Source organism: Tachyglossus aculeatus, chromosome 20 (genome assembly GCF_015852505.1).
Source record: "Tachyglossus aculeatus isolate mTacAcu1 chromosome 20, mTacAcu1.pri, whole genome shotgun sequence".
Lineage (NCBI taxonomy): Eukaryota > Metazoa > Chordata > Mammalia > Monotremata > Tachyglossidae > Tachyglossus > Tachyglossus aculeatus.
Window position 1 is genome coordinate 25,406,413 of NC_052085.1, and position 21,790 is coordinate 25,428,202.

At 44.8% G+C, this 21,790-nt stretch overlaps 1 protein-coding gene across 2 annotated transcripts; it reads left to right on the plus strand.

Annotated features, from left to right (window-relative positions):
* Nucleotides 1–488: 488 nt before the first annotated feature.
* CCDC82 (coiled-coil domain containing 82) lies at nt 489–21,787 on the plus strand. 2 transcript variants are annotated; one of them, XM_038762031.1, is made up of 8 exons: nt 489–560; nt 7,489–8,162; nt 9,183–9,378; nt 9,811–9,903; nt 10,792–10,916; nt 13,275–13,445; nt 16,506–16,691; nt 21,371–21,787. In XM_038762031.1, exons 2-8 carry the CDS (start codon nt 7,500–7,502, stop codon nt 21,434–21,436), a joined length of 1,500 nt encoding a protein of 499 aa, XP_038617959.1. In that variant the 5' UTR covers nt 489–560; nt 7,489–7,499; the 3' UTR covers nt 21,437–21,787. The 2 variants fall into 2 exon arrangements, with proteins under 2 accessions (XP_038617959.1, XP_038617960.1); XM_038762032.1 differs by lacking the exon at nt 9,811–9,903.
* The last annotated feature ends 3 nt before the right edge of the window (nt 21,788–21,790 follow it).

Here is a 21,790-nt window from a genome sequence, read left to right on the forward strand (position 1 = left end):
ATACCATCATCATTGTTATTATTATTGTCAGCTGTGTGATTTTGGGCAAGTCACTTCACTTCTCTGTGCCTCAGTTCCCTCATCTGTAAAATGGGGATGAAGACTGTGAGCCCCACGTGGGACAACCTGATCACCCTGTAAGCTCCCCAGCGCTTAGTACAGTGCTTTGCACGTAGTAAGCGCTTACTAAATGCCATCATTATTATTATTATCATTATTACGTTGCCAACTTGTCCTTCCCAAGCGTTTAGTCCAGTGCTCTGCGCACAGGAAGCGCTCAATAAATACGATTGAATGAATGAATGAATGAATGAATGAGCCCCGTGGGGAGGGAGAGCCGGGCGGACTTCCGGTCGGGGAAGGGGGACTTCCGGTCGGGGAAGCCGGACTTCCGGCCGGGGAAGCGGGGGGGGACGACGACGCGGGACTTCCGGTCGGGGAAGCGGGACTTCCGGTCGGGGATCTGGGACTTCCGTTCGGGGAACGGGGACTTCCGCTATGGGGGCGGGCCTTACGCGCCCGGCCGGAAGCGGGCGCCCTGCGGGACGGCGGCTGGAAATGTAAGCAAGCGGGGGATCCCGCTCCCGCTTGCCCGCCTCGTGTCCGGCCCGGACGGCGGGGACGGACAGCGGCGAAGGGGCCGGGCTCGGCAGGCCAGAAAACACCCGCTCCGCCGCGTTCCCTCCGCTGCCCGCCCGCATTCCCCTGCGCAGCCACCAGGGGGCGCCGCGACCCCTCGCCCCCTCGCATTCCCCTGCACAGCCACCAGGGGGCGCCGCGACCCCTCGCCCCCTCGCATTCCCCTGCACAGCCACCAGGGGGCGCCGCGACCCCTCGCCCCCTCGCATTCCCCTGCACAGCCACCAGGGGGCGCCGCGACCCTTCGCTCCCTTGTAGTCCCCTGCGCAGCCACCAGGGGGAGCCCCAACCCCCCTCCCTCGCATTCCCCTGCGCAGCCACCAGGGGACGCCGCGACCCCCCCCCACTCTCTCGCATTCTCCTGCGCAACCACCAGGGGGCACCGCGACCCCCCCACTCCCTCGTATTCTCCCGCGCAACCACCAGGGGGCGCCCTGACCCCTTGCTCCCTCGCATTCCCCTGCGCAGCCACCAGGGGGCGCCCCGACCTCTTGCTCATTCATTCATTCATTCAATCATATTTATTGAGCGCTTCCTGTGTGCAGAGCACTGTACTAAGCGCTTGGGAAGTACAAGTTGGCAACATATAGAGATGGTCCCTACCCAACAGTGGGCTCACAGTCTAGAAGATTCATTCATTCAATCGTATTTATTGAGCGCTTCCTGTGTGCAGAGCACTGTACTAAGCGCTTGGGAAGTACAAGTTGGCAACATATAGAGACGGTCCCTACCCAACAATGGGCTCACAGTCTAGAAGATTCATTCATTCAATCATATTTATTGAGCGCTTACTGTGTGCAGAGCACTGTACTAAGCGCTTGGGAAGTACAAGTTGGCAGACTGAGCCCCCTCCCCACCCCCCCCGCCCTACCTCCTTCCCCTCCCCACAGCACCTGTATAGATGTTTGTACAGATTATCACTCTATTTATTTTGCTTGCACATATTTACTATTCTATTTCGTTTTGTTAATATATTTTGTATCGTCCGTCTCCCCCTTTTATCAATCAATGAATCAATCGTATTTATTGAGCGCTTCCTGTGTGCAGAGCACTGTACTAAGCACTTGGGAAGTACAAGTCGGCAACCTATAGAGACAGTCCCTACCCAACAGCGGGCTCACAGTCTAGAAGGGGGAGACAGAGAACGAAACAAAACATATTCGCAAAATAAAATAAATAGAATAGATATGTACAAGTAAAATGAATAAATAAATGGAGTAATAAATACGTACAAACATATATACAGGTGCTGTGGGGCAGGGAAGGAGGTAGACTGTGAGCTCGGTGTTGGGTAGGGACCGTCTCTATATGCTGCTGACTTGTACTTCCCAAGCGCTTAGTACAGTGCTCTGCACACAGTAAGCGCTCAATAAATAGGATTGAATGAATGAATGGAGACGGTCCCTACCCAACAAGGTGCTCACAGTCTAGAAGGAGGACAGTCCCCTGCACAACCACCAGGGGGCGCCCCGGGCCCCGGCTCCCACCAGGGGGCGACCCTGCCCACCGCCTCCACGCCGCCCTCCGGGCTTTCCCCAGCTGTTGAAGTCGGGCTCGGGGCTGGAGGGGGAGCGGGCGGCGGAGGGCACAGAGAAGGCCCGGTGATGCTTTCGGTTTGGGTTCCGTTTTCGAATGACCGCGGTTGTTGGTACTAATAATGATGGTGTTTGTTAAGCGCTTACTATGTGCCAACCACTGTTCTAAGCGCTGGGGTCATAATAATAATAATGATGGCATTTATTAAGCGCTTACTATGTGCAAAGCACTGTTCTAATTGCTGGGGAGGTAGCAAGGTGATCAAGTTGTCCCACGGGGGGCTCACAGTCTTCATCCCCATTATACAGATGAGGTAACTGAGGCACAGAGAATAATAATAATGGCATTATTATTAGTTGATGCACTGGGGAGAAGTTAAGTGACTTGCCCAAAGTCACCCAGCTGACAATTGGCAGAGCTGGGATTTGAACTCATGACCCTTGCCTCCAAAGCCCAGGCTCTTTCCATTGAGCCAGGCCAGTAGATGCATTATAATCAGGTTGTCCCACGTGGAGCTCGCAGCCTTCATCCCCATTTTACAGATGAGGTAACTGAGGCACAGAGAAGTGAAGTGACTTGCCCAAAGTCACCCAGCTGACAAGTGGCGGAGCCGGGATTTGAACTCATGACCTTTGACTCCAAAGCCCAGGCTCTTTCCATTGAGCCACGCCGGTAGATGCAAGGAATTAGGTTGTCCCACGTGGAGCTCACGGTCTTCATCCCCATTATACAGATGAGGTAACTGAGGCACAGAGAAGTGAAGTGACTTGCCCAAAGTCACCCAGCTGACAATTGGCAGAGCTGGGAATTGAACTCATGACCCTTGACTCCAAAGCCCAGGCTCTTTCCATTGAGCCACACCAGTAGATGCAAGGTAATCAGGTTGTCCCACGTGGAGCTCACAGCCTTCATCCCCATTTTACAGATGAGGTAACTGAGGCACCGAGAAGTGAAGTGACTTGTCCAAAGTCACCCAGCTGACAAGTGGCGGAGCCGGGATTTCCTCTGCTCCTCCTCCCCTCCCCATCGCCCCGACTCCCTCTGCTCTTCCCCCTTCCCCGCCCCAAAGCACTTGTGTATATTTGTACATATTTATTATCCTATTCATTTTATTAATGGTGCGCCTAGATTTATAATTCTCTTTATTTTGATGCTATTTATTTTGTTAACGATAGCTATAAGTCTATCGATTTTGACACCCATCCACATGTTTTGTTGTCCGTCTCCCCCATCTAGACCGTGAACCCATTGTTGGGTAGGGACCGTCTCTATATGTCGCCGACTTGGACTTCCCAAGCGCTCGGTCTAGTGCTCTGCACACAGTAAGCGCTCAATAAATATGTTTGAATGAATGAACCGGCCGAGCCAGGATTAAAATCCAGCTTTCTTGACTCCCGTCGTACTGCGGCGGGGCCTAGTGACCCCGAATGTTAATTCTTCCTCGCCAACCTCCGGGCAGGTGAATCGCTCCACTTAATGATTCACAAACGGGCATCTCTCCCAGGGGAATTAATCCGGAGACTTACCAAAGCCCACCCACTCCACATTCATTCATTCATTCAATTCAATCGTACTTATTGAGCGCTTACTGTGTGCAGAGCACTGTACCAAGCGCTTGGGAAGTCCAAGTTGGCAACACATAGAGACGGTCCCTATTCATTTCATTCAATCCCCTTTTAGACTGTGAGCCCACTGTTGGGTAGGGACTGTCTCTATATGTTGCCAATTTGTACTTCCCAAGTGCTTAGTACAGTGCCCTGCACATAGTAAGCGCTCAATAAATACGATTGATGATGATGATGATTCAATCGTATTTATTGAGCGCTTACCGTGTGCAGAGCACTGTACCAAGCGCTTGGGAAGTCCAAACTGGCAACATCTAGAGACGGTCCCTACCCAACAGTGGGCTCACAGTCTAGAAGGGGGTGACAGAGAACAAAACAAAACGTATTAACAAAATAAAATAATTAGAATAAATATGTACAAATAAAATAGAGTAATAAATTCATTCATTCATTCAATCGTATTTATTGACTCCACACAGTCTTGCACCCCTTTGGGTGGTTTCAAATCGATCGCTGCGCCTTCATGTTCACGCAATCTGGAGGGAAGTCGGGGGGTGTTCTCCTGCCACACCGCACACAGGTCGGGTTTGGTGGGCAGAGTCGATTCGGACGATGGATTTCTAAAGGCAATTAATGAATAAAATAAGGTGGATTTCTTGGGGTACGGTGAAAGGGGGTGGATGAGGGTAGTAGGCCAAGATAAGATGGAAAAATTGATCCCGTAGAGCCCTGAGCCCGGACAGTTCCCCCAGGGTGATTCTCACAGATCTGCCAACAGCAGCAGCAGCATCTGCCGGTTGCCGTGCTTGAGACTGGCAGGAGTAATAATAATAATAATAATAATAATAATAATAATAATAATGGCATCTTTTAAGTGCTTACTATGCGAAGAGCACTGTTCTAAGCACTGGGGGGATACAAGGTGATCAGGTTGTCCCACGTGGGGCTCACTGTCCTCATCCCCATTTGACAGATGAGGGAACTGAGGCTCAGAGAAGTCAAGTGACTTGCCCAAGGTCACACAGCAGACATGTGGCGGAGCTGGGATTCGAACCCATCACCTATGACTCCAAAGCCCGGGTTCTTTCCACCGAGCCACGCCTGTTGCTGGGGGCAGCTCCCCTGAAGCGGGAGGGACTTGAATGTGTGTGTTGGGCGGGGGGGGGGGTCACCTGGAAATCTCTTAAAGCCGCCCCCGGTAGCCATGGCAACCCCTTCGGGACTCAGTGGAGAGAGCCCGGGCTTGGGAGCCAGAGGTCATGGGTTCTAATGCCGACTCTGCCACTTGTCAGCTGTGTGACCTTGGGCAAGTCACTCCACTTCCCTGTGCCCCAGTTTCCTCATCTGTAAAAAATGGGGATGAAGACTGTGAGCCCCACGTGGGATGACCTGATCACCTTGTGTCCCCCCCCCCCGAGCACTTAGAACAGTGCTTCGCACATAGTAAGCGCTTAACAAATGCCATCATGATCATCATAATCATCATCAGCCGAGGCTTAGGAGGAGCCCTCAGCCACAAATCTCCCCCTTCCATGCTTTAGCTAGCCTGCCTAGGTCATATTATCATCATCATAATAATAATGGTATTTCTTAAGCACTTACTATGCGCCAGGCACTGTACTAAGCACCGGGGTGGATACAAGCAAATCCGGTTGGACACAGTTCGTGTCCCCTGTGGGGCTCGCAGTCTCAGTCCCCATTTTGCAGATGAGGGAACTGAGACCCAGAGAAGTGAAGTGACTTGCACAAGATCACACAGCAGACAAGTGGCAGCGCCAGGATTAGAACCCATGACCTTCCGACTCTCAGGTCCATGCGCTATCCACTGTTCCGCACTGCTTCTCATATGCAGCCCACTGTTGGGTAGGGACTGTCTCTATATGTTGCCAATTTGTACTTCCCAAGCACTTAGTACAGTGCTCTGCACACAGTAAGCGCTCAATAAATACGATTGAATGATTGATGATGCAGGCCAGCACCAGACCGTGGGTGTGGCATTATCAAAAAGCAACAAGAATGTTAATCAGTTATATTTATCGAGCACTGATTCTGAGGAGAGCACTGTACTAAGTGCTGCAGAGCACTGTACTAAGCACTAGGGAGAAGACAGTATAACAGATCCATTCCTGCCCTGTACAGAGCACTGTATTAAGCCCCCGGGAATTCTCAAACAGGTAGATGTGAACAGGTGTACACAAGTGTTATTAGGTCTATAAAATTCAGAAACATACCAATAAACTTTGTAGGCAGGGATCGTGTTTCCCGACTGCATTTTACTCTCCCAAGTGCTTAGTGAAAGTGGTCTGGACGCAGCATTCAATAAATATCACCGACTGATTGATAATACAAAAGTTCTATTCAATATAAGCGCCTTAGCAGAGAGAACATATCGCAGGCTTCAGGTGCGCTTTCCCACGTGCCTAGTAATAATAATAATAATGATGGTGGCATTTATTAAGCACTTACTATGTGCGAAGCACTGTTCTAAGTGCTGGGTACAGTGCATTGCATCTAGCGGATGCCTAATAAATGTCATTTCCCCAGTGCATCGCACCTAGTGAACACCCAATAAATCAATATTCTGTTTCCGGAAAGCACATAAATTCAGATACTTCTTCTGTATATGTTCTTTACCCTTCAGGGTGATGAAGGTTAAAAAATTCTGATTTCAAGAAATGGAACATACACGCAGCAGGCAAGAAATGATTCACGATTATCCGCCTGAGTCACGGCTTTGTCTTTCTGGGGCTTCCCCATTTTAATAATCTCACCCATCTCCTGGTCTGTTGCTTTTTGCCCCACTCTTGTGTTATGTCCCCTCTTTCTCACTGCTCCCACGCTTGCCAGAGAAAATGGGCCCCGCTAAAAATCACTCCTTTGAGCCACAGGGTTTGCAGCAAGTGTTTGACTTTAATTGTCAGCCATAGAAAGTGCATTGAATAGGTGTTTGGTGATTAATCCGTCGGTAGTATTTATGGATCACTTACTGTGGACCGGTAATAACCACTTTTTTATTGTATTTGTTAAGAGCTTACTGTGAGCCAGCCACTATATTAAGTGCTGGGGTAGATACCAGCTAATCAGGTTGGGCACAGTTGGGACTCACAGTCTTCACCCCCATTTTACAGATTTACAGAGAGATTTAAGTGACTTGTCCAAGGTCACACAGCGGATAAGTGGTGGTGCTGGGATTAGAACCCAGGTCCTTCGGACTCCCAAGCTCTGCCCACTAGGCCACGCTGCTTCTCACTTAGGAAAGTACACTAGAAGTCTTATGCCTGATCTCTGCCCTCAGGGAATTTACAATCTAGCAGGAGAGACAGGCAGTAAAATAAGTTCCAGATAGGAGGAAGAACAAAAAAATTTGAAACGTTCCCAGATGTTGGCCATTTAATTGGTAGCCTATTCCTGTCACCTGAATGTGAAGTTCTCCTGCTTAAGTGGAATAATGGAAGGGATTTTTTGCCATCCTCTCTGAAATTTCTTGATGGCCTCACCTCATAAGCATTCATTAGAACTGCTATTTTAAATGAGGTGGGGGAACCCTGTAATTTTATTAAACCATTACCTTTTCTTTCCCTGTTTTGTGGCTAAATAATTTCCAGGATTTTATAGTTCCTCTGAGTCAAAAGGTAGTTTAAGATATTCTGATCAGCCAGGAGCTACCAGGTAACCCCTAATTTTCATAAGCATACTGTATAACTTGTCATATTGGCTACGGTTAACAACTCCCTTCTTTTCATAAAAGCTTAAAGGAAGATGGAACTCATTAGAGCGTATGAAACAAGGAACAATTCCAAGATTCAAGAGCCTGCTGTAAAATCTCGAGTTGACTGGAGGCGGACGAAGAGAAATAGCATCTCACAGCTACTTGATAGCGATGAAGAACTCACAAGCGACGAAGAACCGTTCAGTGTCGAACCACTCGATAGCGAAGACGAACCCAACGCGGATGAAGAGCAAGATTTGACGACTAAGGCCGTCGATGAGAAAGAAAACAAAGATGACGGTGTAACGGAGAGTGGCGGCCCTCTGCCTCCCAGGGAAGGGAAAGAGGACAGTGTAGCTGAGAGCGATATCGCAGTGGATACCGAAAATGTTCCACCACAAGATGTTCTCGGCCAGCCCGACCCCCAGACGGAGGAGGACGTCGAAGATGAGCACATCACCCTAGGGAAGCGAAAAATGTCATCCTCGGTGATCTATGACACCGAAGAGAGCGACAGTGATGGCAGTGAGATCTTAGTTAGAAAGATATTTGCCAAACGACGCGTAATAGATGACGACGAATGCTCAGAGGTTGATCCGGATCGGCCTACCTCAGAAACGGACACGGCCCCTCGGAAATGGGACAAGCTGGAGAAACTGAAAGAGCTCTCAGAGCAACGATCTCGCCGAAGAGCCAGTGATGGAGCTTTGGAGGTAGAGTATTTCAAAAACTAAATTTAACTTGTTGGCGCAGGTACCTGCTCTGCCGGGTCTCCGGGGGCGATAATCCCAACAGCTGTACGAGCTGGACTCCTGACTTTGCTCACCCCAGCTCTCTGACCAGGCCTGAAGGTTTCCATTCAGGGCTGAAATGACCCAAAAAGGCGGCCTTCTGGCCCATTTGCCCTTGGAAGCCTGCCCTCTCCCAAGCCTTACCGCCCTAAAATTCCTGCCCTTTCTTCGCCCCTTTCTCAAAGTGAAAAGTGGGCATCTCTGCTGGCATATTTTTGTTTGTTTGTACATATTATTTATTTATTTATTTTACTTGTACATATCTATTCTATTTATTTTATTTTGTTAGTATGTTTGGTTTTGTTCTCTGTCTCCCCCCTTCTAGACTGTGAGCCCACTGTTGAGTAGGGACTGTCTCTATATGTTGCCACCTTGTACTTCCCAAGCACTTATTACAGTGCTCTGCACACAGTAAGCGCTCAATAAATGCGATTGAATGAATGAATGAATTCATTTACTGTATTTATTTATTTGTTTATTTATTTTATTTCATTTATAATTCAAATAATATCTGTTGGAGAGTTAGAACAACAGCCTAATGGGTGTTTTATTTTGCGTTTTTTTTTTCCACATTTAGGGTCTTGTCGTCATTTATTATCTTCAGGGTTGTGCTTATTCTAACTTTTTACTTGTCCAACAGACACTTTTGTTTTTATAATGAAAGATTGCTTGTCAGTCTCGGTCTTACTAAACCTTTCATGTTCGTTTAGCAATTTTCTTTCATTAGCCTTGTCACTGAACTGGGCTCAGACCTTCCTCTTGATTTGAAGGTTAGCTGTTTAGCCAAAGCAGTGCTCTTTAAATTTTGCCTTTAAACTTGAAGCGACTTCTTGTTTCTTGACGCAAACTTCATCATTTGCGTAGCCGTTCGTCTTTGCCTTATTTCTTCTGGCCACATTTTTAAGACACAGCCTAATGAAGGACATGTTCTGACTTAATTAGGAACCTAAGGAAGAATCCTGCCCCTCGCCCTCTATAACAGTAGGAAACAGTGACTCAGAGGAGGAGGATGAAGATGAAAATAGTTTGGATGATTTTATAGTTGAAGACGAGGTAACTGATGCTGAGGAGGTAAACGAGCTCCAGAAAACATTGACTTCATCAGAATCTCGATTTCTGAAACATCATATTCCACATTGTAAGTGTTCACGTGTATTTGAATTGTATTTCTGATTAGCTGATGAACCATTAATTCAGCCTGGGAAATGGCCACTTTCCCAGGGAGTGGAACAATTAAATGCTTGAAATGAATAGATTTTTACCTACTCGTGGTATCCACGAGTGATTGAGAGTAGACTGCATTGTACAGCTTGTATTTTCTTAGGGAAAGGCCAGATTGGAAAAAAATGTCAATCCTGATCATTTTGGGCACTTGTTTTTTAAAGCTCTGTTAACTTTTATTTCCCCCAATATTATTTGGGGAGTAGGATATGGAAAAATAACAATGTCCCTTTTTCATGGGATGGGATGGTTTTAATGGGTAATATTTATTTTTAGAGAAAAAGGAGAAAAAAACCCATTGGAAATTCAGAATATTTACTTCTGTTATTATTTTTAATGTACTTTCCAGTGTCCTTCAATGACCACTTCGTACATTTCCAAAGAGTGGTGAAGGCTTTCCTCATCAACGCTTTGGATAGCGCTTTTCTGAGCACATTATATGGTGAGTGAAATAGTATCCGGCAGCGGCGCATTTCATTGCTGGCCATGGGAAAAAGACAATAATTGAAATTGTGTGGGGTCGTCAAAGACTACAGTATCCCCTCTCTGAACAGTTTTGCTGCTGTGCTATTTTTTTTACGAGATTGTGGTTTATCCATTTTCCGCTTTTCAGTCATCCCCTCTCTTGCTAAGTGTGCAGTTGCTCAGTTCCTTGTGCTCCATGGGGTTGTTCAAGACAGAGAGCAGCTGTCTAAGAGAACTTCCTGAACTTCCTCAGGCCAACCACACCCCGCCAGAACCAACAGCAGCCAAGGACCCACTTTCCAATCCGATCCTTAGCCCTCTGGTTTCTGCTCTTTCCTGGGAACTAAATAATTTTTTCTTGCTCAGAAAGTTTGATTTTATTCCCTCAGACACTTTTTCATTTTTTCTTTTTGTTGTTTTTTAGTGGTATATGTTAAGCACTTACTGCGCGTAGATACAAACTAATCAAGTTGGACACAGTCCGCGGCCCACAGGGGGGCTCATGGTCTTAATCCCCATTTTATAGATGAGGTAACTGAGGCCCAGAGAAATGAAGTGACTTGCCCAAGATCACACAGCAGACAAGCGGTAGTGCCGGAATTAGAACCCAGGTCTTTCTGACTCCCAAGTCCATATCTATTCACTGGGCCATGCTGCGGCCACATTGCTGTTTTCTCTAATTGGTTATGAAACAAGCGCTTAGGACAGTGCTCTGCACACAGTAAGCGCTCAATAAATACGATTGATGATGAAACCGTTCTAAAAACATTGGAATGTGATTCCTTGAGATCCTCTGGAATAAAAAGTTTGTTACATATTTTGGTGGCAGGAAGATGATTTTTTATTTTCCCTGTTTGGTAAACAGATGGAGCAAGGCAAAAGAAGTACGCACAAGATATGTTAACATCTCTTCATTATTTGGATGACCGATTTGTTCAACCTCGTCTAGAAAACTTAATTTCCAGGAGTCGCTGGACAGCACGATATAAGGTATCCAGTTTATCTTTCATGAGTGTGCAAATATTGAAATAGAAATATAGTTTATCTTCCAAAGCTACTCTCAAATGCCTTGAGGCATTTCTAAGAAAAGTACTGTGAAGTACTGGATTCCTTTCTCCTTCCACCATTCATCTCTTTCTACATCTCCTCCCACCACTCAACAGTTGAATTCTCCTGATTTATTCCCACTGATCTTATTTGCTTGTTCATCAGGTTGGGGTACTCGCTGATGATTTCCAATTTCACCAAATTTCCCTAGACCAGAATGTCATGAAATAATAGAATTGGAGGCCATTTAGGCCAATCTTCTACTTCCACGTGGCAGAACAACTCTTCAGCTCAGCCTTATTAAAACCACATCTCCTCCAAGAGGCCTTCCCCAACTAAGCCCGCATTTCCTCTTCTCCTGCTCCCTTCTGTGTCACACTTTTGCACCCATTGTTCCCTTCCCCGAGCCCACAGCACTTGTGTACATACCTGTAATTTATTTATATTAATGTCTTTCTCCCCTTCTAGACTGTAAGCTCACTGTGGGCAGGGGGTTTGTCTACTAACTCTTACATTGTCCTCTCCCAAGTACAATGCACATGGTAAGCACTCAATAAATATGATTGATTGATTGATTGATTCAAATCAAGGAGTGGTGGTTATATATTCCTTTCTCAGAGAGTTGTCGGGAATGAAGACTGCCTTGATAGCCTTATCTGAGGGTTTTACCAAGAGGCCAGTTTTGCCCATCCAAAAATCTCCCATCCTTCAATTTAAAGGATTGTTTTCTCTTTCTAGTCCTCTGTGAACATAGAGGACCAGTCTGCATCCTCCCCATAAAAAGCCTTCATGTTCCTGAAGATTGCTATTAAGTTGTCCCTTAGTCTTCTCTTCTTTGGAAGAAATAGACTAAGGTCATGTAACCTGTCCCCAGGGGAGGCTTTAAAGGGCTCCTTTCATTCATTCATTCAATTGTATTTATTGAGCACTTATTGTGTGCAAAGCACTGTACAAAATGCTTGGGAGAGTACAATATAACAAACACATTCCTGCTCACAACAAGCTCATTTCCTTTCAAAGCCTTCTAGTCGTGTCCTTTAGTTTATAATAATATTAATAATGGTATTTGTTAAGTGTTTACTATGTGCAAAGCACTGCTCTAAGCTCTGGGGGGATACAAGATGATCAGGTTGTCCCATGTGGGGCTCATAGTCTTAATCCCCATTTTCCAGGTGAGGGAACTGTGGCCCAGAGAAGTGAAGTGACTTGCCCAAAGTCACACAGCTGACAAGTGGTGGAGCCGGGATTAGAACCCATGATCTCTGACTCCCAAGCCCGGGCTCATTCCACTGAGTGCTTACTATGTGCTAAGTGCTGGGGTAGATACAAGGTAATCGGGTTGTTTACAGTCCCTGTCCCACCTAGGGCTCATGCTCTTAAGCCCCATTTTACAGATGAGGTAACTGAGGCCCAGGGAAGTGAAGTGACTTACCAAAGGCCACACAGCAGACTTGTGGCGAAGCCGGGATTAGAACCCATGACCTTCTGACTCCCAGGCCCCATGATCTATCCACCAAGCCACCCCGCTATCAGTCCAAGAATACAGTACATTTCCTGCCCACAGTGAGCTTACAGTTGCAGCTGCAGTGATGAGGGGCTTTTCTGGGTTCTCATTCTAGGTCCTTAGCAAGTTGGCTCTTAAATGAATGAGGCTGAGGGACCTGTGGCGAGACAAAGAAATAGGACAAGGTGAAAGAGACACTCTGATTCTCCTTGGTATGTAGTGGCCTGGGAAGGCCTTCAGTAGCTGTCCTTGGACTACTGTTTGAGCGATTGACATTCTGAGCCCCCTTGTCTGTAAGCTACTTGAGGTCTGGCATCTACTCTCCCAAGCGCTCCGTACCCAGTAAGCGCTCAATAAATACCACTGGTGGATTGAGCCAGAGTGTTGCAAGAGTGACTCATTTCCCCAAATGAGTCTGAGCAACCTGTGATTTTTTTTTCTTGGATTCCCCCAAGGACGAATTTCCACACAAATTGATATAAGTTCTCGTAGAGAACTCAGGATTCCAGACTGTCCAGAGGGAGATGATCTAGTCTGTGGCTTTCTCAGGCCTCTTCCTTCCCAATTTACCCTTCAGGTCCAGGAGAGGAGTCGTTGGCTAATAGTTCTGGCAGCCCTGGAGAGGTGGTTATACCCGGGGACTGAAATTGAGTTTTCTGTTTTCCGTGTGACGTCACAGATCAGAAAGAGTGCTGTGCTACGGAAAGCGAATTGCAAGGTTGGCCTGAGTTGGCCGTGACTGTAGGTGACTTGAATTCGCTCCTCCTTCCATCTAACTGGGTTGGAACTGTTTTCAGGAGCGGGTGGAGAGTTACCCTGTGGTGAGGGTCACTTTGACAAATCCCAAGGAGGCATCCTGCCAAGCCTGTGGACTCCATCGATACTGTAAATTTGCGGTGAATTTATCCGGAAAGCTCTATAACAGCAGAACTTTGGAAACAGATGACTTCATGTTACATGACACCCAGGTACTCTTTTATTCAGTCGCTAACATTTCAAGGCGAACACATTTAAACAATATTAAAAGAGGAATATTGTGAGACTGCTTAATTTGATTGGCCACACAGAACATTAGGTTCTGAAGTGCCCTGGGTCTGGGACTTTAAGAGGCATCTGCTAGAAAAGAGAAAAGAAATGCGATCTTTTAAAATTTTGTATATCCTATGGGATGAGGAATAAATTGTTCTCTTTCTGAAGATGTCATGTAGCAGAGCCTTATGGGCATGATATTTTCAGGATAATTTTCAAGTCTACAAACTGATTTCCCAGTCTTCCCACAACTCTTAGTATCAGAAAGATAACGACAGATGTATCAGCAGATTTATTATCAGATTTATCTTCTAGACCGTGAGCCCGCTGTTGGGTAGGGACCGTCTCTATATGTTGCCAACTTGTACTTCCCAAGCGTTTAGTACAGTGCTCTGCACACAGTAAGCGCTCAATAAATACGATTGAATGAATGAATCAGCAATCCAAAGAAAATAATCATCATCACATCAGTTGCAGTATCCATTTTTATTAACATTTTTATTTTTTTCCGGCCTGCGATCCAGTGCTAATTTCAGTGACTGATTTAGCAAGCTACTAATTCATTATGCTAAATGAGGGCAAGCCCAAAAGTCATAGCTACCTACCTCAGGCTCTGGTATTTCAGAAACATCTCACACAGTTGCTTCAACATCTCCAGGCTATAACTGGAGGTAATCTTTGTTCCCAAAGTGATTTAAGGTTCTTCATAGTTAGAATGTTGTGGGCATTCAGTGGGCATTGGGAACAGAAAGCAGAAATAAAAAACTCAGTCTTGTCCCTCAACCATCCTACAAATCCTTGGGAGACTAGTTGTTACTTGCTAATATGACCTAGCTTATTTCATAAACACTTCTGAGCCTGCTCAGTGCATTTTTAAGCTCATTAAGGGCAGGGAGCATGTCTGCTAATCCGCTGTATTGTACTCTCCCAAGTGCATAGTGTAGTGCTCTTCACATAGTAAACACTCAATAAATACCACTGATAGATTAAGACATCTGGGCTATAGAAAAAAAAGTGATCAGAATTTATTAACGTTTTTCTCTATTTCCACATTTGTCATTTTGCAATTCACTCACTCTGCTCAAAAATGCAGTTTCTCGGTGTGTAATAGACACATTTTAAGAGTACTTTAAAATTTTGTTTAACCTTAAAGAAAAGAAAAGAATGAAACAAGATTTCTTTGTACCTTATTGATTTTAAATCTTTAAATCCCCAAATTAATTTTGATTCTAGCGACTAGTGGAAATGGAATGTGTAGTTATAATAAGCCTCCTGCATAGGAATAATTTTTTTTAAACTCTTAATGGAATTGAAAGTACGGGACGTCAGACCAAATTTATAGGGTCATTAACAGTGCTGTGAGTTGAAAGAGTATTAAGTTACTTTTTTTTCTAAGGAAGAGGTCACTGCTGCAGTTCAGATTCTGCCTCTGTTCACTGGTCAATTTACACGCATCTTTTTTGGCCTTTTATATTCTAGAAAGTTGCCAACTAAATGGGTCATTCATTTCTTTCAGTACTAGAAGGACTCATTTCAAAGGTGCAGATAGGCCTTGAAGGGTTTTAATTATTACATCGGAAATTTAGTCTAAGCCCTCTCTAACTGTTTTAATGTGTTCTTTCTACCATGTTAGCGTGTCGTTGTTACATTTATATGGGTAAATTGTGGTTTGATTTTTTTTATATATTGATATTGTTATTTGTAGCCTTTTATCTAGTAATAGGATTGGTTAATGCAGTTTATCTAAGAAGAAGAATTATGATATTTGTTATGCATTTACTGTGTGCCCAGCACTGTTCTAAGGGGTGGAGTGGATACGAGCAAATCGGGTTGAAGACAGTCCCTGTCCAGGAGAGGGCTCACAGTCTTAATTCCCATTTTACAGATGAGGTAACTGAGGCACAGAGAAGTCAAGTGACTTGCCCAAGGCCACACAGCAAAGTGGCAGAGCCAGGTGTTAAGTTGACCTAGTTTGAATATGCAGAGTCGATTCTTGGTAACTTTCAGTAACTGTTGCATTTACGAACTTCACTCCTACATACCGGCAGACACAAGTTGATATGCAGTGTAAATCTTTAATTCACAAAAAGCATATGTAAAATCCCAAACCAACACCTAGAATCAATTCAAGAAAAGGTTGAGACATTTTCTGAGCGATCAAGTGAAAATGGGTCTCATCGTAATATTAACTTCAGTTCCTGTATAATTTTATGAGAAACGTAAAAAGAAGCAGATGTAAAGCTAACCAAGAGTAATATATGAGGAATAGAAAGGATAAGCAAAAAAGATTAAAAGCTAAAAACAGTGGCGTATCAACTGTAAGTAGAATAAAACAGTAATAATAGTAATGATGGTATTTGTTAAGCGCTTAACTATGTGCAAAGGACTGTTCTAAGCACTGGGGAGGTTACAAGGTGATCAGGTTGTCCCATGAGGGGCTCACAGTTTTAATCCCCATTTTACAGATGAGGTAACTGAGGCACAGAGAAGGTGACTTGTCCAAAGTCACACAGCTGACGGCCAAGCTGGAATTTGAACCCATGACCTCTGACTCCAAAGCCTGGGCTCTTTCCACTGAGCCACGCTGAATCTGGAAATCTGTTATATAATTTTATTTTTACTATTAAATTATAGTGTCAAAGTAAATGTACTTAGTACAAAATGGTCAACGCATCATGATAGAGAACGTAGGGATTCATTAAGCAGCGTGGCTCAGTGGAAAGAGCATGGGCTTAGGAGTCAGAGGTCATGGGTTCTAATCCTGGCTCCGCCACATGTATGCTGTGTGACCTTGGGCAAGTCATTTAACTTCTCTGAGCCTCGGTAACCTCATCTATAAAATGGGGATTAAGACTGTGGGACAACCTGATCACCTTGTATCCCCCCCAGCGCTTAGAACAGTGCTTTGCACATAGTAAGCACTTAACAAATGCTATTATTATTATTATTATTATTATTATTATTATTATTAAACAACCTGGTACTTATGTCTACTTTAGGTTTTGAAGGTTGGCTGTGTGTGTGCTGAGCGGACTAAGATTTACCACCAACTGAAGCATTTCAAGTACGATTTATACCAGGAGTGTTGCTCCATTGCCAAAACTGACCAAATCGAGAATGAGCAGGTCAAAGAGACGGTGGGAAGAATTTTCAGTCAGTCCGTCGAAAATGGCTGGATCCAGGAGGTAAGATGGCATTTGCCTTACGAGAAAAGTGATCACGAGGAGATGCAAGCCAGAAAGGGGTTAAAAAAAAAATCTCCTACTGCCACTTGTACTTTCGCATTTTTCCCATCTTCCAGCGGTCTTGTCCGCCATGTACCTCTCACTCTTCTGTGTACCCAGGCATTCGCCTACTCACTCCCTCGCCCCACTGTCATCTCTTAACAAGGGTCTCGGCTGCCCTCAGCGTTAGGATCGGCACAGTGCCAAACCAGTGAATCAGATAATAGTAATAATAATAATAATAATAATAATAATAATGGCATTTATTAAGTGCTTACTACATGCAAAACACTGTTCTAAGCGCTGGGGAGGTTACAAGGTGATCAGGTTGTCCCAAGTGGGCTCACAGTCTTAATCCCCATTTTACAGATGAGGTTATTGAGGCTCAGAGAACTAAAGTCACACAGCTGACAAGTGGGGGAGCCGGGATTTGAACCCATGACCTCTGACTCCAAAGCCCGGGCTCTTTCCATTGAGCCACCCTGGATGTGACGATAGTAAAGATAATAATGAAGACGATAATATCTTTTAAGCACGTACTTTGTGTCGAGCACTGAACTGCTTGCTGGGATAGATGGGAGATAATTAGGTTAGACACAGTCCCTGTCTCACGTGCGGCTCACAGTCTAAATGGGAGAGAGAACAGGTATTGAATCCCCATTTTGCAGATGAGGAAACTGAGACCCAGAGAAGAAATTAAGTGACTTGCCCAGGGTCACACAACAGGCAAGTGGCAGAGCCAGGATTAGAACCCGGGTCCTCTGTCTCCCAGGCCCCATGTTCTTTCTGTTGGGCCATGCTGCTCCTCACATTGGCATTCATTTTCTCCCTTGGGGTTTGGCCCTGCCATGTCCCTCCCTTTGCATACTGCAGGATTTAACTCTGCCACTTCCAAACTATCCATCTCCTGCCCCTGCCAAGCCCTTCCATGTAATCTGGGATTGTGGAAGCAGTGGCCCTGGAGACCTTGACTGAGGCAAGCGTTGTCTGTCTGTCATCTTGGATGCCAGGCTCTTTCTTCCCAGGACGTTATATGGTGAGGGTTTGAGCTAAAGGCCCTGGACACTACAGAAATCCCGGAATCACCGTCGGTGGCTGGAGTCCTGCTGTGGCCTGGAACCCTCCCTCTTCATATCTGACAGATAATTACTCTCTCCACCTTCAAAGCCTTATTGAAAGCTAATCCTCCAAGAGGCCTTCCTCTTTTCTTATTCCCTTCTATGTCACCCTTATTTGCTCCTTATATTCACCCCTCCCTCAGCCCCACAACACGCATCCATAATTTATTTGTCTGTAGTAATATCTGTGTCCCCTTCTAGACTGTGAGCTCCTTGTGGGCAGGGAATGTGTCTATCAACTCTGTTACATTTCATTCTCTCAAGCAGTTAGTACAGTGCTGTGCACAGAGTAAGAGCTCAATAAATATGATTGAGTGGGATGAGGCATTTCAGAGCTGTATTAGCTAATCTGTCCCGTTCTCTTCATTCTCCAAGTCAAGACATGTTCCCGCACCTCACGAGCCCTGATGAGCCGCCAAGGTTTACCTATTTGATGTGGAAAGAAGTGTGCAGTGTCCTAAGTCAAGTCTTTATGTGCCAGTTTATAAGACAGGTCAAATCATGGATTTGGAATCAAGTCTTTATGTTCCAGTTTATAAGTCAGGACAAATACTACGTAGATTTGGAACAGATTTAGACACTTGCCATATGTAAAGGTTTAACCCACAAAAAATTAAAGAGTTGCTTCATGGGGTGAGGGTTTGGATTGGGTGGGGAGAGAAAAGGTATTGAAAAGAAAAGAAGGAGGTTTGGAGAACAAACTTTCCAAAAGTCCTGTGGAAGAAAAGGGAAGAGGGGGAATAATGGAGAGGCAGGTCCTAGGCAGGTTCCTACCCCATGGAGTCTTTACTATTGGTTTTTCTCTATTCTTCCTTTGCTGTCACAAACCACCACCCAGCCCTCTTATCCCACCTTCCTGGGGACTTCTTTCTTTCTTTCTTTCAGTTCTGCCTGCCTTTGCTCACCCTCCTCCATATAAACAAGAGGCAGGGAGGGAGAACGGTAAGCTCCCTCCTACCTAAACAACAGTTTCTGCCACCCCCCCCCCCCCCCCTTTGGTTGTGGTAACAACCCCGTCAACCCTTTAACTTTTGCATTTACATTGGTACTGAACTCCCAGCAGGACTGAAAGTAAACCGGCTCCAGTGAAAGGAAAAGCTTGGAATGGCCTCTCTGCAAACAAAAAGTGTTTTGCCATGAGGACCTGGACAGCCAGGGGAGGCGGTACCCCAACTCATGGGCATGGACATGGGCATTTGACTCCACCCCAAGGCCCCGAGCTGCAGTTTACCGGACGTGCCATGGAGCTGAGGGGGAACAGGTTGGAGGTGCCAAGGTGGTGGCTTCACTCCTTACTCTTTGCTGGCAGGACGTGCCCTCCGACTCAGCCCGAGGCAAGCCCAGCTCCCAAACTCCTGCCCGCCACCCCCTCCTAATTCCCCTAAACCCCTTGCACCCTGTCTGCCGGTGGCAGAGTTCCAGTTTAAAAAAAAAAAGTGCTCACTCTCACCCCTGACTTACGGGATTGTTGAGTACCTGTCAGCAGCAAAGTTAGATAAAGCACCTTCAAACTTTTAGAAATGTCAAGGCACTGAGTAAAGTTAAAGTGATAACAGTGAAATGGAAAAGAAAGTTTATCTTCTCCAGAAGCGGTATCTAGTGCCAATTAAGACGCTCCAAGTCAGGAGAACGAAACAGGAAGTCAGGATTGCTGGAGTGATCCAAAACCCTGACTGACAATAGAGAAAACTATTAATTACAAAGGAGAATCAGTTATTTCATGTTATTTGGGGAAGGATTTCCCATCATAATTGCCGTTAAAAAGATCGTATATGTTGAGAAAGTCTCTGTATTTTTAGTTGACAACCTCAAATCATTTTATTCCCATTCCTGGCTACCCACTTCCCTCCCAGTATAAAACATGTTGCTCAAGGGCTTTCTATGCAAGACTCCAGATTGAATTTGAATGTCTCAATCTCTTGCATTTACAGATTAAAACCATCCATCTCTTTGTACATATCTAAAGTGTAAGCTCTTTATGAGCAGGCAACATGTCTACCAACTGTGTCTCTTCCGAGCACTTAGTACAGTGCTCTGCACACAGTAAGTGCTCAATAAATACCATTAATTGATTGATGAAGTACAGTATGAAACCTTAGGGCTAAGCTCTGTGGGTCACAGCACATCTCTTGTAGAGTATCACATACAGGCCTTCCTTCAATAACTGTCATCAAGGGGCTTTGCTATCCTGCTCTACCACCAGATTCATTCCTGGCTTTCTGCTTCCTCCTCATGTCCCTCCTTAAAAAAAAAAAAAAAAAAAAAATCAAAACAAAGTCAAACAACTACAACAAAAGTGTTTCCATCAAGTCTCTAATACCACTTTTCTGGGCTCAGCTCCCCACTTCCTATCCAAGTGCATTCTGCTCCTTCTCTTTCTTTCAATGAGCTTTTCCTCTCCGTTTTTTTACCTCCATTTCCTCTTTCTGCTCCTCTCCTCCTTTCCTCTCTCCCCTCCCCCACGCCAAAAAAAGAAACAAATAACCCAAATCAGCCTGGAAATATCCCAAACATCCTCCCCATCTTCTAGATACTTTGGAATCCACTCTTAGCCAGACACACTCCTCTCTTTCAGATCCTCAGACTTTGATTAGAAGCTAGTCTAATGATTTCGAAGGAAGCACTAGAGAGTGATAGAAAGAAACTTGCAGAAATAGTTTTAGAACGGCATAATGAAGTAATGCCTGCAACAGTGTATGATATAATAATAATACCACCATGGTGGGGATGGGAGAAGGGAAGAGTAAAACATTCTCTTAATACCTATGCTGAAAGTTCAACTGAAGGATAAACGTTACTGTACAGGTATTAATATTATAAATGATATTTTTTCTTTAAAAAGAAAGCTCATAAAGGCGTGAAGATTTCCAGGACATATTAGTAGATTTCTACCCTCTGGTGGGTATCCCAAAATCAGGAAGTGAAAGAAATACGTCAACCCCAGTTTCAGTTTCACAGTTGTGTTTAAAATAACAAGTAAATAAAATGCCTAAATTGTATCGCGTAAGCCAGGCTAGGAAATGGATATAAACTGTTATTTCCCTCCTACTGCTGGTAACAGAATGCAGTATATTTTTGAAAGGAGTCTTAAAATTAGGATTACGTTGGGTGTTTTCTTATCTAAAAATGTTTTCTGAATTAGAGCCCAATTTATAGCATCCAAGGCTCTGATTCACTCTCCCTGTCTAGATTTTAAGCTCATTATGGGGAGGGAACGTGTCTGCTAATTCTGTTGTGTTGTACTCTCCCAAGCACTTAGAACAGTCCCCTGCGCATAGTAAGCACTCAGTAAATACCATTGATTGATTGATTGGATTGACTTCAAGTATGAAATGCAATTGCTGCTGCCCTGGTTTGGAAAGTCCACAAACCTACTGAGCTGTAGTGGTAGGAGTAGTAGCAGTAATGTTATGTATTGTGTGCAGAATGCTGACCTAAGCGCTGAGAAAGAATGCACAGATGGAGGCTTTACTTCCTTTCTGCCTTCTGCAAAGTAACCTTTTGTGTTAATGTAATTTGCAGAAATACCAGCTACTTCAAGACTATCTTGATGAAGCAGATTTCTTCCAAGACGAGAAGATTAAGTGAAAGTTTGCTTGCATTTTAAAAAATTACCAACACGATAAACAATAGGAAACCGCTTCTGCATGGTACACAGTATTTGCACGTCTTGTGAATGAGTCTTATTTTTAATTGTATATATACTGTACATACAAATAATTAGTAAAGAAATTTTTCACAAAAAATGTTCTTATCTTGCCAGTTTGCTGGGAAAGAACTGGATTGTAAAATTTATTTTATGCATATATGTCTTACTATATATTTGCACATACGTTTATATCTTACGTGTTGATTATTTCCCTTTATTAGTGTAACTGGATAGAGCATGGGCCTGGGAGTTGGAAGGTCATGGGTTCTAATCCTGACTCTGCCACTTGTCAG